This window comes from Prinia subflava, chromosome 12 (assembly GCF_021018805.1).
Source record: "Prinia subflava isolate CZ2003 ecotype Zambia chromosome 12, Cam_Psub_1.2, whole genome shotgun sequence".
NCBI lineage: Eukaryota > Metazoa > Chordata > Aves > Passeriformes > Cisticolidae > Prinia > Prinia subflava.
The window spans coordinates 21,705,800-21,720,312 of record NC_086258.1 but is presented as its reverse complement, the minus strand read 5'-3'; the positions used below and the strand labels follow the sequence as shown (position 1 = coordinate 21,720,312).

At 55.7% G+C, this 14,513-nt stretch overlaps 1 protein-coding gene across 2 annotated transcripts; it reads right to left on the bottom strand.

Annotated features, from left to right (window-relative positions):
- Nucleotides 1-1,469: 1,469 nt before the first annotated feature.
- Nucleotides 1,470-14,072, bottom strand: PIRT (phosphoinositide interacting regulator of transient receptor potential channels). 2 transcript variants are annotated; one of them, XM_063409561.1, is made up of 2 exons: nt 13,983-14,072; nt 1,470-3,628 (listed from the first exon to the last, which is right to left on the bottom strand). In XM_063409561.1, exon 2 carries the CDS (start codon nt 3,602-3,604, stop codon nt 3,206-3,208), a length of 399 nt encoding a protein of 132 aa, XP_063265631.1. In that variant the 5' UTR covers nt 3,605-3,628; nt 13,983-14,072; the 3' UTR covers nt 1,470-3,205. The 2 variants fall into 2 exon arrangements, with proteins under 2 accessions (XP_063265631.1, XP_063265630.1); XM_063409560.1 differs by lacking the exon at nt 13,983-14,072 and adding an exon at nt 8,180-8,301.
- Between the last annotated feature and the right edge of the window lie 441 nt (nt 14,073-14,513).

The window sequence follows — 14,513 nt, the reverse complement described above, 5'->3', positions numbered from 1 at the left end:
CGGGTTTGCTGCTGACCTTTGAGATGCAGGGCCAATATTTCCTCTTTGAGCTGCTCTGCAGAGATAATGACTTTTGTAATGGATTTCCTGTTCTTTTTATAGCACAGGGGAAGCTGGCAGATTGCATCTGAACTTGCTTTAGTGAGACATAATTATGTTTGCTGGAAAACCTGATCTTTTCTCTAAACGTGCTTTTCCTTGGTCTGATCCAAAGCATCACAGCAGGATCCACTCAGGCTTCAGTGGGAGTGAGGAGGAACGGCAGGGAGCAGCCAAACAGGGATTTGGAGGTGCTTGGGAACAGCCCAAAGGTGTGACCTTCCTCATGGGCTGGTCCAAGTCCATCCAGCCCAGTCTTGCCCCAGCAAAGGCAGGAGGACACAGCAGCTGAGCTCTGTTGCCCTCCTGGAGTCTGCTCCTCCTGGACTCCTCCAGCATCCACCACTGTTGTGTTATGGAATTTAAATGGCACATTCTTCTCTCTTGCTTCTACTGTGGTTTGGTTTTAGGTTTGTTTGTTTGTTTGGGGGGGGGGTTGCTTGTTTGTTTGTTTTTGTTTTCCTTAATCTGTTGTCCATAAATCTATTTAGATCCATGGGTGCTCCCTGTCTCTGCAGCCTCCCACATCCCAAGGAGTTAGAGGTTCACTGGTGCCACAACACAGAGGCAGAAATTCATTTCCCAGCAGCCCTATGGGGCTTTGCTGGGCCACAGCAGGGCATGGATTTTATGCCAACTCCTAAAGAAACCCTTGTGAGGAGCCTTCAGGTTATCCTGCATCTCTCTCTCCATAAATTGCTCCAGCTCACTTCAAGGAAAGGATGCAATTCCCAGTGTTGGGAGCTCCAGTGCAAAGCTCCCTCCCTCCCTGGCAGTGATCAGGCATTTATAACCTGTGCTACTGAGGGGGAATTCCCCCTTTGTTCCTGGACTTCCACCTGCAGTTATCCCCCAGCTGTTAATCTGATTTTCCCTTCAGTTATCCCCAGATGTTAATCTGATTTTCCCTTCAGTTATCCCCAGATGTTAATCTGACCTTCCCCTCAGATATCCCCAGATGTTAATCTGACTTTCTCCTCAGTTATCTCCCACCTGTTAATCTGACTTTCCCTTAACGTTCCTGTCCCTTTGCCTCCCTGTCCCACCACACATCTGGGCAGTGAATATCTGGGAAGGAGCTCCCTCTGATAAATTCTCTCCTCACCAGGCTTTGCTGGTCCTTGGGCTGTTTCCTTTCTCCTGGCAGGTTCCATCCTCTTGCCAGGCACATTCCTGAGCTGCTGCTGACCCCTGGGCAGGGGAGTTCCCTCAGCCCCTCACCAGCACCCAAATCAAGGCCAGCCCCATTCCCTGTCCTCCCCCAGTCCTGAGCCAGCCCCCCTGCCCACTGGGTGCCACACCACCCCCAAACTCTGTCACCCCACCCTCCCTGCACAGCAGAGATGTGACACCACAGCAGCCACCTGCAAGTCCCTCGGGAACGTTTTCCTTTAATGAAACCTCATATTCTTGTTATAAATGACCAGCCTGGAATCCAATTCAATCCTTGGTCTCGGTGACTTTTTTATCACATTAACATTTCACTGACTGTCTCCTTCTCCTTGGCTGTGAGACCTGGCCGGCAGGAGCTCCCTTGATTCGTGGCCAGCAGGAGCTCCCTCTCTCCTTTGGGCAGTTCCAGCCCTCCTGGAGCACCCCTTTGGCCAGGCAGCCCTGGCTGAGCATGGCTCTGTGCAGCAGGACCCGTTTCCAGGTGCCATCTCCACCCAGTGCAGCTCCAGGGCTCCCAGCTGTGCCCAGATGTGCAGCCAGCTGGGACCTGGGGCTCCTCCTCACGTTGCTCCCTGGTTTTCCATCCTGGATCCTGGTGTCCCTCCTGCAGTCTCTGGCTGCAGCTGCCCCGAGGAGTTTGGGGTGAGCATCCCCTGCCTGTGGCAGCTGAAGGAGCAGAGGCTGGTGCCAGTGCAGGACTGCAAACAGCAGCAGAGCATGACATGAGGGATGGCTGAGGAACAAACAGTTTTGCTGGGTCCTGTGCCAGATCTTGTACAGCCCTGTCACCAACCTGGCACTGGCTGCCCAGGGATGCCTGCACCAGCCAGGAAACAAAGCTCAGGGCCAGACCGAGCCTGGGGCAAAGGGATCTGTGTGCTCAAATACTCCTAATCCAGCTGTGCCAGCTGCCAGGATGGGATGTGCCACCTCCAGCTCTGCCCACACAGGTGGAGAGGCTCTGCAGGCACACAGCCCTGGTCACAGGCTGGGGGAAGCCTGGCACCAGTGCCAAGGTGAGCTCGAGCTCCCTGGCAGCCAGGCTGTGCAAACACAAACGCTTCAGGTCTCAGGCACCTTGGACAACATTGTCAGGCAGAAATGCTGATGTGGCACCGCTTTCAGAAATGAGGGAGCTCAGGCAGAGATGGCCAGGAGGAGGCTGAGAGTTCCTGGGAGGGAATCAGCTCTCAGCCCTGAGCACAGTTCCCACAGCTCAGACCATTCCCAGACACATTTCCCTTGTCCCTGCCCTGCCAGCTGCCTGGAGAAGCAGGATCTGGGACCCTCTGTAGGATCTGGGACCCTCTGTAGAATCTGGGACACTTGGCAGGATCTGTCCCCCTCTGCAGGATCTGGGATATTCTGTAGAATCTGAGACATTCTGTAGGATCTGTGCCTTTCTGCAGGATCTGTGCCCTCTGTAGGATCTGGGATATTCTCTAGGATGTGGGACCCTCTGCAGGATCTCTGTCCTCTGCTTCTGCTGTGTCTCCTGGTGCTGTGCAGATCCTCCAGCCTCTCTGGTGAATCAGGGAGCTGGAAGGAATTTTGGCTCCTGTCAGATGGCTCCTCTGTGCTGATGGATCCTGGAGGACCTCCTGGGGGAGCTGGGTTTCTTCGGGGTTTGGCTTCAGCCCAGGTTCCTCTGGGGCTTTGCTTTACCCAGTTTGTGCCGTTGGGCCCCTCTTTGGACTGGGGGGTGATGCAGAGCCTTGGACCTGCCTTGCTGGGCTCAGTTGAAAATTCCTGCTCCTTTTTAGCCTGGGATGACTTGGATGAAGTACAAAGTTCATTTTCACACTGGAGGCCGTGTAGGGAAGACACTGGGGTGAAACCCCCTAGGGAGTACAAGAAAGTGTTTGTTTCCATGGCTGATAAACACGGGTTGGTGGAGGGGAGGGGAATCTCCTCGGGAAGGTCCTGGCTGCCCTCAGCGGTTGAAGAAGAAGGACTTGAGGCTCTGTAGGAACTGTGACTTCTGCCTCTGCTTCTGCTTCTTGCGGATGATGGGGATCCAGACCAGGCCGCAAACCAGGAGCATCAGCCCCAGGGACAGGAAAGCCGGGCCAGACATTTTGTAAGCGTTTTTGTTCTTGGTCAGGAAGCAGGACAAACTGGTGATGACCACACCGAAGAGGAAGACGGCAGCTCCCACGGACACGACGATGACGGGCTTGTGGTAAATGTCCCACCTGCTCCTGGAGGCGCTGGTCCACATGGACTCGCTGCGGGAGCTCGTGCACAGCGTGCTGCCCGTGTTGCTGGTCACCAGCTCCTTGGACTGGGGCGACATCTCGCTCCCATCAGGGCTCTTGGGGGGGATTTCCATGGTGCTGCGACTGGAGGAGGAGACCTGGGATGGACAAAAGAGAAATGCCTGAAATTTCACCCTGGCGTTTCTTTTGTCTCTGTCCTCCTAACATTCACCACAGAGAGGATTTATGATCGAGCCACCCTCTGATTTGGTCTTGTGGTTGGAAGTTTTCTTTACTCTCTGGAATAATCCCACACCTCAGCACTCTAAAATTTGATGTGCTGTTCCATCTTTTGGGCATCCAATTCCCTGCTTCCCTGTGAGCTGGCATCCCAGTTTTGCACCCCAGGGCAGCAGCTCTGCCAGGCACCCTCCCCTCTGACAAAAGAGAAAGCAGAGCATGGCAAGTGATGGAGGCTGGAAGGTGCTTCCCTTTGGTCACCAGTGAGCACAGCCCAGATGGAGGTGGAGGAGGTTTTGGGAGGGAAGGAAGAGCATCACCCCCATAAATTGGTGCAACAGGCTCCTGCAGGCAGGCTGGGCAGCAGGATGGGCAGTGACAGCATGGCAGTGCCCAGCACAGCTCTCCCTAAACACCACACAGACTTTTAGCCCACGTGGGCTTTGCTCCAGAGCAGGTAAGCCAAACACCACTGCAGCCACGACATGTCTGTGTCTGTGTCTGTGTCTGTGTCTGTGTCTGTGTCTGTGTCTGTGTCTGTGTCTGTGTCTGTGTCTGTGTCTGTCTGTGTCTGTGCCGGTGTCTGTGCCAGTGTCCATGTCCGTGTCTGTGTCTGTGTCTGCGTCTGCGTCTGCGTCTGTGTCTGTGTCTGTGTCTGTGTCTGTGTGTCTGTCTGTGTCTGTGTGTCTGTCTGTGTCTGTGTTCTGTGTCTGTGTCTGTGTCTGTGTCTGTCTCTGTCTCTGTCTCGGTGTCTGTGTGTCTGTCTGTGTCTGTGTGTCTGTATCCGCTCTGCTCAGCAGGGATGGCTCTCCAGGAGGTGGCACCTCGCAGGTGATTCCAGGCTGGCTTTGCTCCCTGCCCATGCCAGGGCAGCCTGTGGCTCAGCAGGTGTGCAGGGGGTGACCCCAGAGCCCCAGCCCTTCTCCTGGAGCTGCTGATCCATGTGGGAGCAAGTTCCACATCAGGGCAGCCTCGCTGAGGCTGCGAGGCTGGCACAGCTCCAGGGGCTGGAGGAAACCTGCCCAGAGCTGGGCCATGCTGGGCTCAGTGCCCACCTAGGGATGCTGATGGATGGGTGCCAGCCAGCACCTCCCTCACTCCTCCACCTGTGTCCCTGCCAAGCTTTGTGGTTACTCTGAGAAGAGACAGATGTAAGTTTATAATTTAGTCCCCCCAGCACAGCCACTGCTGCAGAGCTGGTGGTGTTGACATCTTCTGGGATGTTTCAGGTCTGCCAGGCTGGGACAAACAAGCACAAAACAAAAGCCAAGAGCAGTGGACAGGATTTGCAGTCCCCCTGTCTGGAGTCCTCCCTGCTCTCTGTTGAAACAGGAAAAACAGGGGCAGGGCAAGGGATAGAGATATTCTGATAGAGAATCCCAGGATCCCAAATCCTTTAGGCTGGAAAAGCCCTTTCAGCCCATCCAGTCCCAGCTGTGCCCCAACCCCACCTCATCCCCATCCCAGAGCTCTGAGTGCCACCTCCAGACCTCCTGGACACTTCCAGGGATGGGCACTCCAAACCTCCCTGGGCAGTTCCAAGGCCTGAGCACCCTTTCCATGGGGAAATTCCTGCTAATGTCCACCCTGAGCCTCCCCTGGCCCAGCCTGAGGCCGTTCCCTCTCCTCCTGCCCACTGAGGCTCTGCATGGGCAAAATCTTTGCTCTGCTGCCACCGACACAACCTGCCCTGGGATCAGGCCAGTGCCCCAAAAGCCCCACCAGTGGCAGCTCTGCAGGGAAGTGCCCAAATCCTGGTAATTCCAGGTGCCACCTGCCCACCAGCTGCCTCACTCGGAGCACTGCTGCCTTCTGGTCCTTCTGATCCTCCTCTTCCAGTGCAATCCAGACCTTTCCTGAAATTTCATCCTGGCATTTCTTGTCTCTGTCCTCCTAATGTCTATCATAGAGAGGTTTCATGATTGAGCTGCCCTCTAATTTTAATTTTAATTTGGTTTTGTGGCTGGAAGTTTGCTTTATTCTCTGGAATAATCCCACACCTCAGCAGTCTGAAACTCAATGTGCTGTTCCACCTTTTAGGCTTCCCATTCCCTGCTTCCCTGTGAGTTGCTATCCTGATTCTGCATCCCAGGGCAGCAGCTCTGCCAGGAGCTCTACTCTCCCCTCTGTGTGCAGAGCATTAATGTCAGGTTGCTGCAGAAACCATCAGCTGCCTTTCAGTCTTGCCTTCCCACTAGAGAGGATTTATTCCCCCTTTTATTTCCTGGCAGAACCACCCCTCTCACCACAGTTCCCAGACCCTGCTCATTTTCCCAGCACTTCCTGGCAGAGTCTGCTTGTCGGTCACACTTTTGCCCACTGTTGGCTAATGAAGGATTTCACTCCCTGCCAGTGCCTGGAACTTGTTTGGGAGCACTGGGAGGATCTGCAGCTCTTGGGAGAGCTAATGCAACTCCAGATCCTGCTCTGCCCCTGCTCCATCCCTAATCCATCACAGATGTGCTGGGATGCACTGAGCAGCCTGGCAGGAGAGTGCTATCAGATTTCTCCCAGTTTTTTAACCATGGTTGGAAGCAGACAATCAGCAGATGACTCTTTGCTGTCTTGAAAATGCCTCCAGAGCACGTCTCAGGTTTCACCTCTGGTAGCTCTGCTGCCCTTCTGAAACCCTGGGCAGCTCTCACTGCTGGGATCTCTCTTTACCCTCCCCATAAGGAAGACCCTCCTGGGATTCTGTTTCTCCTCCCTTTGCTCTTCCAGCACTTTGTGTGGTGAAGTTTGGTTTCCAAACTGGGAGATCTTCGGGACCTCCTTGCTGGGAGCGCCAGTGCCAAGGCACAGCACAGCTTTGGGGTTCCTGGAGCTGGGGCTCCAGCCTCACATCCATCTGGGAATCCACGGTCATGGAAGAGAACATTTTGAGGAAAACCCAAAGTGAGCTCTGCACTCTGTGGATTTGGCTTGCCCTGATCCCCACAGGGGAGAAGCAAAGAGCCTAGCCCAGGGGCTGCTCTCCTCCAGGAACCCCTTCCTGAGGGTCAGACCCTGCCAGGGGACAAAGTGAGCTCTGCTCTGCCTCCCACCAGTGCCCCAAACTGGTGGGACTGGGCGTGGGGCAGCTCCAGCCACCTGCACACAGGTGTGTACACACTTCCCCACCTGGCTGTGACATCGAGATCCTGCCCCACAGACAGGGACCCCCCAGGCCCTTCCCATGGCCCCATGGCTCTCTGGGGCTTTCAGAGGCTCCTGGAGGGCTCATGATGGACTCCTGGCAGAGAGCAGCACCAGGGCTCTGCAAAGCCTTGGGGTGAGACCCAGAGGGTTGGTTTGTCCTTCAGCCAGATGTCACCCCAAAGGACAGCAAATCCTCACTGGGTCCCAGCTGGGAGTAAAACAAAACCCTTGGGAATGGAGGAAGAGATTTTCCTGCTGCTCTGGAGTGTCTCAGTTGGACTTTCCTGGTGTTAAATCTCAGTCCAAGACACCCCAGATGAGAGCAGTGGGTCCGTGTGTGGCAGGAGAAGGGGGTTGCTGCTCTGGGGGATCCGTGTGGCTGTGGAATGTGAAGGGAGGAGGCTGCTGCACTCATGGGCGTGCACAAATGCTGCAGAAACTTTTTCTTGGATGTTTGTGCCAGCCAAATTTAACCAGGAGTGGCTCTCAGTCAGTTCCCAGTGAGAGAGATGAATATTCAGCATGAGGTCCCCAAGAAACCCAGGAAGATGAATACTGGGGGCTGTGTCCTGGGGGAGGGGGGGGGCCCTGTCCTGCCCTGTGCCCCACCTGCCTTGGGCACCTGCACATGGGGAGGTGCTGGGGGGGACAGCACCCAAACCCCAGAGAGGGAAACAGCACCCAAACCCAGTCACTACCCTGTGCCTCTGCTGTCTCCGCTGTCACTGGGACGTGCTGGCTGCAGGCGCTGGTGGCACTCACCGTGCCCTGAGCACAAACAGGGTGATCCCACCTCCGGCTTCTGCAAGCACAGGAGCAGCAGCTGAGAGAAGCTCCAGCCTTGTGCTGCTGTGTGCCAGCCCCAGGAGGGCTGGGTTCTGCTGGGCCGAGCCCTGGCAGGGGACAGGGAGGCTGTGGGTGCCAGGGATGAGTGCTGGAGCCCTATTCCTGTCTCCATGCCTCTGCTCACCTGGGAGCCCGGAGTAAGCTGGCCGTGGTTCTGGGTAGCTGTTCCTGCAGCCTGGCGGCTGCTGCCCAAGAGCCTGAAGGCTGTCAGAGGGTCTCACCTCACCTAGCAGCCCTCCCAGGTGTGGGGTGGGAGCTGAGGCAGAGCCGGAGTGCCTCCGCTGGTGCAGCAGAGCTGGGCTGTGCCCGCATCCCTCGGGAGCAGCTCCCGCGCTGCCGGAGCCTGGGCAGCCCCAGGGCACCCTCAGGGCACAGCTCCTGCATGTCCCTTTGTGGGCTCAGCCAGAGGATGACCCCGCCTTGCCGTGCTGGACCCCCTCTCCCCCAGCCCCTTCTCCAAACCCTTCCAAACCCCCTGTACTTACGTGGGGAGCAGGGAGGGCTGGCTGCAGCAGGAGGCCCCTTCTCCAAAGCCAGGCTCATCCCAAGCCCCGCATCCCTCTGGGTGTTGTCCTGTGGGCTCTGTTGAGTCTAATAAACAATGGAGCATCCCAGCTCCGATGATCTCACCAGCCCATCAGGATATTGTTTAACTCCTTGTGTCCCTGCCCCTGGCTCCTGGGCAGGGTGCCTGGGAGGGCTGGGTGGAAGGCTGTGGTTTGGGAGGCAGGGCAGGCCTGGTGCAGGAACCCAGCACTGGAGGGGTTGGTGCTGATCCAGACTTGGATCATCAGCAAGTTCCTGAAACATCTCTGAAGTGCAATATCTGCCCTCTCAGAGCACGGAGTGGTAGCCAGCGACTGCAAAGTGCTTTGAAGCTCATCAGTGAGCCATTAGAGGGATGCAAAGTATTAGCAATTATCTATTAATTAACATCCTGAGTCCATTACAGGGAGGAGGATGGGAAGAGAGAGGTGGTTCTGGAAATGCTTCTTCCTTTCAAGACCCCCCAGCCAAACTTTAATCCCCTCTCCTGGCAGTGTGGATCTGCCTGGTGCAGGGAAGGGATCCAGCAGTGCCAGTGCTGCTGTCCAGGGATGGGTTCCAGCACTAGAACCTCCATCCCTGAGGGACCCTTGCTGGGTTAGTGCAGTGAAAAACCAAGTTCAAGCTGCACCACAGACCTGGCCGGGGTGGGAAGGGGCTGTGGAGCTCTCCACAAGGGTCAAGGCTGGGGCTGACAGGGCAAGGGGAGGGTCTGGAGGGTCAGCATGGGGGGACACCACCTCATCCAGATGTGGGCAGCTCACAGGAAGACAAGAACCTGCCTGAGATCCTTCAGCTCATCTCTGTGGCCAGCAGTGGTGGTCGTGGGACAGGCTGTGGAGCTTTAGGGAAGGGTCAGGAGGGTCCCAGCCTGGGCCAGGGGCAAAGGGCAGGGGTGGGATGAGCTCAGGCTCCCATCCTCAGCTGTCCTCACCTCTGGATGATTTCTCGGAGCACAGTGAACTCCACTGCCCATTGATCTGGGAACCAGCAGCCAAAGGAAGCAGCTGTTTGGGGGTGTCCAGGGAGCATTTATTGGAACAGATGAAAACATTCTCTGGAATTGGGAGAGCTAAGTGGATCTGGGTTCTCTACTGCAGGTCCAAGGGAGGAAGTTTTTGTCCTAAAGGAGCAGCTGGCATCAAAGGGAAGGTTTCATTTCAGCTGCAGCAGGATCCACTCCTCAGCCCTGTTCTGCACCATCTCCAGGTTGAAGCGAGCTGCTCCTGCCCTGCTGGGGAGCAGCCAGCCCTGTGCTGCCCCAGCTGCCCCAGCACACGCCTCTGCTCATTCCAGCCCCCCAAATTTACCCGTACTCCCTGCAGTGTCCCTGACATCCCCATCCTGCCCTGAGGACCCCGCAGGGAGCAGGAGGGGTCAGGCACCCACGGGACACCCGGGCAAGGCAGCAGGAGCTGGGCACTCCCAAGGGATGGCTCCTGTGGGGGGCTGGGGCATGTCCCGTGTGCTGCCGCCTGTCCCGGGGGCCATCCTGGGCTGGGTGTGCGGGGGATCCCTCCCGAGATGAAAGGGGGATCCCTCGGTGAGTGCAGGCAGACTCTGGGGCTGCATCCCCCGCCCCAGCTGGCCCTGCCCCCTCCCCGGGCAGGCTCAGCACCCCGGGACCCTCCGCACCCATCGCCGGCTCCAGCCACGCGTCCCCGCGGTCCCTGTGCTGTCCCAGAACTCTCCCTGCGCTGTCCCTGCGCTGTCCCTGCGCTGTCCCTGTGCTCTCTGTGCTGTCTCCGCGGTCCCTTTGCGGTGCCTGCTGCCACCACGCGGGGACAGGGGGCAGGACCGCGCCCTGGGGACACGGGTACGGAGCAGGACAGTGACCTGGGGACACGGGCACGGGGCAGGGCCGCGAGCTGGGGACACGGGCTCGGGCTGAACTCGCTGATAACCCCCGGCAGCCGCAGTTTGACAGAGACAAGCGCCGGGCTGTGCCCCGGGATGGGGCAGCGCTGGACGCGCTCAGGGGCAAGGAGAGGCTGCAGACCTGCGGGAGAGGACCTGCAGGTGGCAGCCCAAAGGCCACCCTGTCCTGGGGACATGGGGGCTAGCCAGGGGAGGGAGGGGAGTGTCCCGCTCTGCTCTGCGCTGGGTGGGGCTCACCTCGGGTCCTGGGGCAGTTTTGGGTGCACAAAAGATCTCAGGCTGTAGAGAGTGTATAAAGGAGGGACGTGAAGAAGGGGGAGGATCTGGAGGGGCAATACGAGGAGCTCCGTCCTCAGTGGGAGTTTATCTGGAATCATGGAATGTCCTGAGCTGGAAGGGACACCCAGGATCTCCCAGTCCAGCTCCTGGCCCTGCCCAGACCCCCCCAACAACCCCACCCTGGGCACCCCTGGCAGAGTTGTTCAAAGGGTCCTGGAGCTCTGGGGCTGTGCCCATTCCCTGGGGAGCCTGGGCAGTGCCAGCACCCTCTGAGGGAAGAACTTTTCCCCAAAATCCACCCTAATCCTGCCCTGCCACAGCTCCACAGTGTGCAGCTGCAGGTGGGAAACACTTGGCTGCAATGGGCACTGAAGTTCTGCAGGTCATGGCTGAGGGGAAAAAAAGAAAAAAAAAAAAAGAAAAAAAAAAAGAAAAAAGAAAACAAACAAACAAACAAACAAACAAACAAACAAACACAAAATCAGCAAGGCCCAGCAAGATGATGCAAGGTGGAAAATAATCCTTCTCCCTGAAATACCTGAGTGAAAACAGGAGGGCGTTCTCGTACAGCAGGGCTTGGGGTTCACTGACAGAAATCTGTCTGCTGTGCTGAAAGGCTGCACAATCACACACTCACTCACAATGGGTTCTCCTGTCCTGATCTTCTCCTTCCTCAAACCTCCCTGGCCCAGTTCCAGGCTCAGTCCTGTCCCTGTCCCAGAGCAGAGATGGGAGCTGTCCCTCGGCAGGAACTGCAGCCCCTGGGAGCTCTGCCCTCAGCCTGAACAACCCCAGTGTGGCCTCTCCAGACCCTCCCCACCTCTGTGTCCCTCCTTTGGACGCTCTCTAACAGCTTCACCTCCTCTGCTCTCCGTGTGGCGGTGCCAATGTTGGAGCCGCTGGGCTGCCCCTGCCCAGCCCCTCCTGCCGGACAGGATCTTCCCTTCCCCGGGTGCGGAGCTGCTCCGGTGTCCAGCGCAGGGAGAGGGGCCGGGGACAGCCCGGCTCAGCAGCAGAGTGATCGCCGGGCCCAGCACGGCTCCAGGAGCAGTAGATGGTGCTGTTGCCCTGTAGGATGATGCTGGCAGGGGCTCTAGAATCAATCCCAAATCCGGAGTGCTGTATCCATCTCAGGCCCCCGGCAGGGGAACCTGAATCACAAAAAGTCTCCTTCAGACTCTCTCCCCATCTCCCCAGCACTGCCACTGGAGTGACAGCAAGCTTTGCTGGAGCAGCAACCCCATCCCAAGGTTTCCCAGGACCTGCATCCCTCCCCCAGCTGTCTCATGGTAAATGGAATTTGTTGTGGGGTTCTTGTTGCCGCCTTTTTCTTTCTTTCTTTTTTTTTTTTTTTTTTTTTTTTTTTTTTCCCTTGGCCGTGGAGACAATAATGAAAAAATCGTGGGATAAAGGGACTGCCAGTAAGACTTGGATGAGTTTCTGTGTCCAGTTCTGAGCTCCTCAGTACAACAAAGACAAGGTCCTACTGGAGAGGGTCCAGTGGGACCACAAAACTGATTTGGGGTCTGTAGATTCTCTCTGATGAGGAGAGGCTGCAGGAGCTGGGCCTGGTCAGTCTGGAGAGGAGAAGGCTGGGAGGGGATCCATCAACCCATTCAGACATCTCCAGGGGGTACCAGAGGATGGGGCCAGACTCTGTTCAGTGGTGCCAGTGACAAGGAGCAGTGACCATAAAACAAAACAGAAGAATTTCCACCTCAACATGAGGAAGGATTTCTTTCCAGAGAGGCAGAAGAGCCCTGGAACAGCTACCCAGGGAGGCCTGGAGTCTCCCTCTCTGGAGACATCCCAATCCCACCTGGATGTGTTCCTGAGTCACCCGCTCTGGGTGGCCCTGCCTGGCCAGGGGGGTTGGATTGGATGAGCTCCAGAGGTCCTAACCTTAATAATTCTGTGATCCTGTGAGCTTTGGGCTCCTCTGTAAAGAGTTTGCAGAGCAACAAGGGGACCTGAAGCTTCTCCCAGCCTTGCCCAGCCCACGGGAGCTCTCCCAGGACAGCCACCTCCAGCTGCGGGAGCCATGCAGGAGGATGGGACATGGTGTGCTCATCACTCCCAGGCTGGGCACAAACCTGGCAGGGGAGGTGGCAGGGGACAGATTTAATGGGAATGTCCCCGAGCTGTTGCAGAAACACCTCTGTGGGATTTGTAGAGAATTCCCAAAGCCTGACTGAACGCTCACACAGTCCTGTACGTCTGTGTGCAAACTCTGAGATGAGGTGTGCTGACTGAGAAAGGCCATGGGACAGGACAGACACTGCTGAGAGAGAAATGGAACTGGAAACAAGTTTCAAATGATGGCCTTGCAAACAGACCAGAGATTTTGGAGAATTAGAACTGTGAAAGATGTTCTGTAGCAGGACTTACGGGGGTAATTTTAGATGATTGGCTTTAAGGCATTAACAGCATTGTGTGGCAAAAGCTGATAGGCCAAGAAATGCTTATAATGTCTTGTAATTAGGAAATAGTTTGGCTTCTGATTGTGAGGACATGAATTGTAACATCTGTACCATCTCACCCTTCATATCAGACTGAAAATAGAGTAAAAGTCTTTAAAACACCTCTCAGGAGCCCCATCTCTGGGTCAGAAAAAGGGTTTTTCTGACCCATCTCGAAGGACCACGGGGTGAGTCTGCCACCAGAGTCACATCATCCCTCATGGCCCTCAGTGCAGCAGGAGGGCTCCCAGCAGAGCAGCCCGAGGTGTCACTGCCCTGCCAGCCCCACGGCTCTGCTCAGGGGTGTGCTTGTAGGGACAGTCACAGCACACAGAGTGACACGGTACCAAGTTTTCAGAAGGTTCTCTTTATTGTGGCTGCATGCTGTCTTTTATACAGTTTTTACAAACCTCGAGGGCAACTTCTAATTGGTCAATAGCTTTCTTGTTAATTATTCTATTGGTCAGTAAAAGGTATTTTACTTGTCTATCAAATCTATCTATTCTCAGATTGTTTACATATTTTCTTCACTGAGTCTCATGGGATAAATCCCTTGTTGTTACAGGTGCATTTATTTTTCACCCTCAGAATAGATTGTTGTGTTAAAGGAACTTCTCAGTCTCAAACCAGCTTCATATGGGAACTTACAATTGCACTTAGTAGAGATGACAGGCTAGCTATAAATTTAATAGAGCAGGCCTGATTTTATAAGGCCTTTCTTTTATAATTCTTCTACCTGTCACAACAGATGGGGGCCCTGGGGACAGGCCCAGGCTGTGCCCTCGGTTCAGCTGAGCTCTGTGTGAGGGTGAGAGGAGCCTGAGCTGTGCCAGGACGCTGCATTCTCCAGGTTCAGCATTTCAGACGTGCAACATGGTCCCCACCAGCCCACAGGGAGCTGTTCCTTATGTTTGAATTACTACAGGGCGAGAGATGACAACTCCATAATTAGGTTTGCACCTTTGAAATCTTCTATTTCTTTTGCAGCTTGAATATTTATGCAATCACAGAGCTTTGCATGTCCCAGTTCTCCACATTATTTATTTATGTTCAACAACGACTGTACTTGTTAAATCACAATGTTTTCAATAAAAAAAATACAAAAAAGGAAGAATAAAAAACTCACCTCAAGCCCAGAAATGCTTTTTCCTCCTCTTCCCCAAGCCTCAAGCCCTTACATTGGATCCTTTCTAGTTGGAAGCCCTGGGGATCTCTTAGCTCCAAATTCATGATAAGTTGTACAAACACAAATCATTTGTTTCTCTAAAAGGAGAAAAAGGCTGGGCCAAAGTGGGAACTGGGGATTTCTTGCTGAAGAGTCTCAAACCCGGGGCTGGGTTCCAGCCCTGCAGGTGGGCAGTGTCCCTGTGGGCACAGGGGCAGGGGCAGGATGAGCCCCACTCCCACAGACACAGCAGTGGCCCCATGAGAACAGATCCCAGCTGCAGCTGCTGCCACGGCTCTGGGGATGGAGGAGTGTGGGGGGAGATGCTGTCCTGACCCACAGCTCGGGGAGATGGCAGCTGACAGCCTGGGGGAGCTGGGACAGCCTCGCACAGCAGCTTCTCCTACCCTGTCCCGGGAGAACGGGAGAGGGAAGGGGCTCCAGGGCCCTGCAGGCTGGGGTGGGCGCTCAGGACTGCGGTCCAGAAGAAGC

What these genes read in the sequence shown, in the direction of transcription:
- PIRT (XM_063409561.1), bottom strand. Translation starts at nt 3,604, where the DNA reads ATGGAAATCCCCCCCAAGAGCCCTGATGGGAGCGAGATGTCGCCCCAG.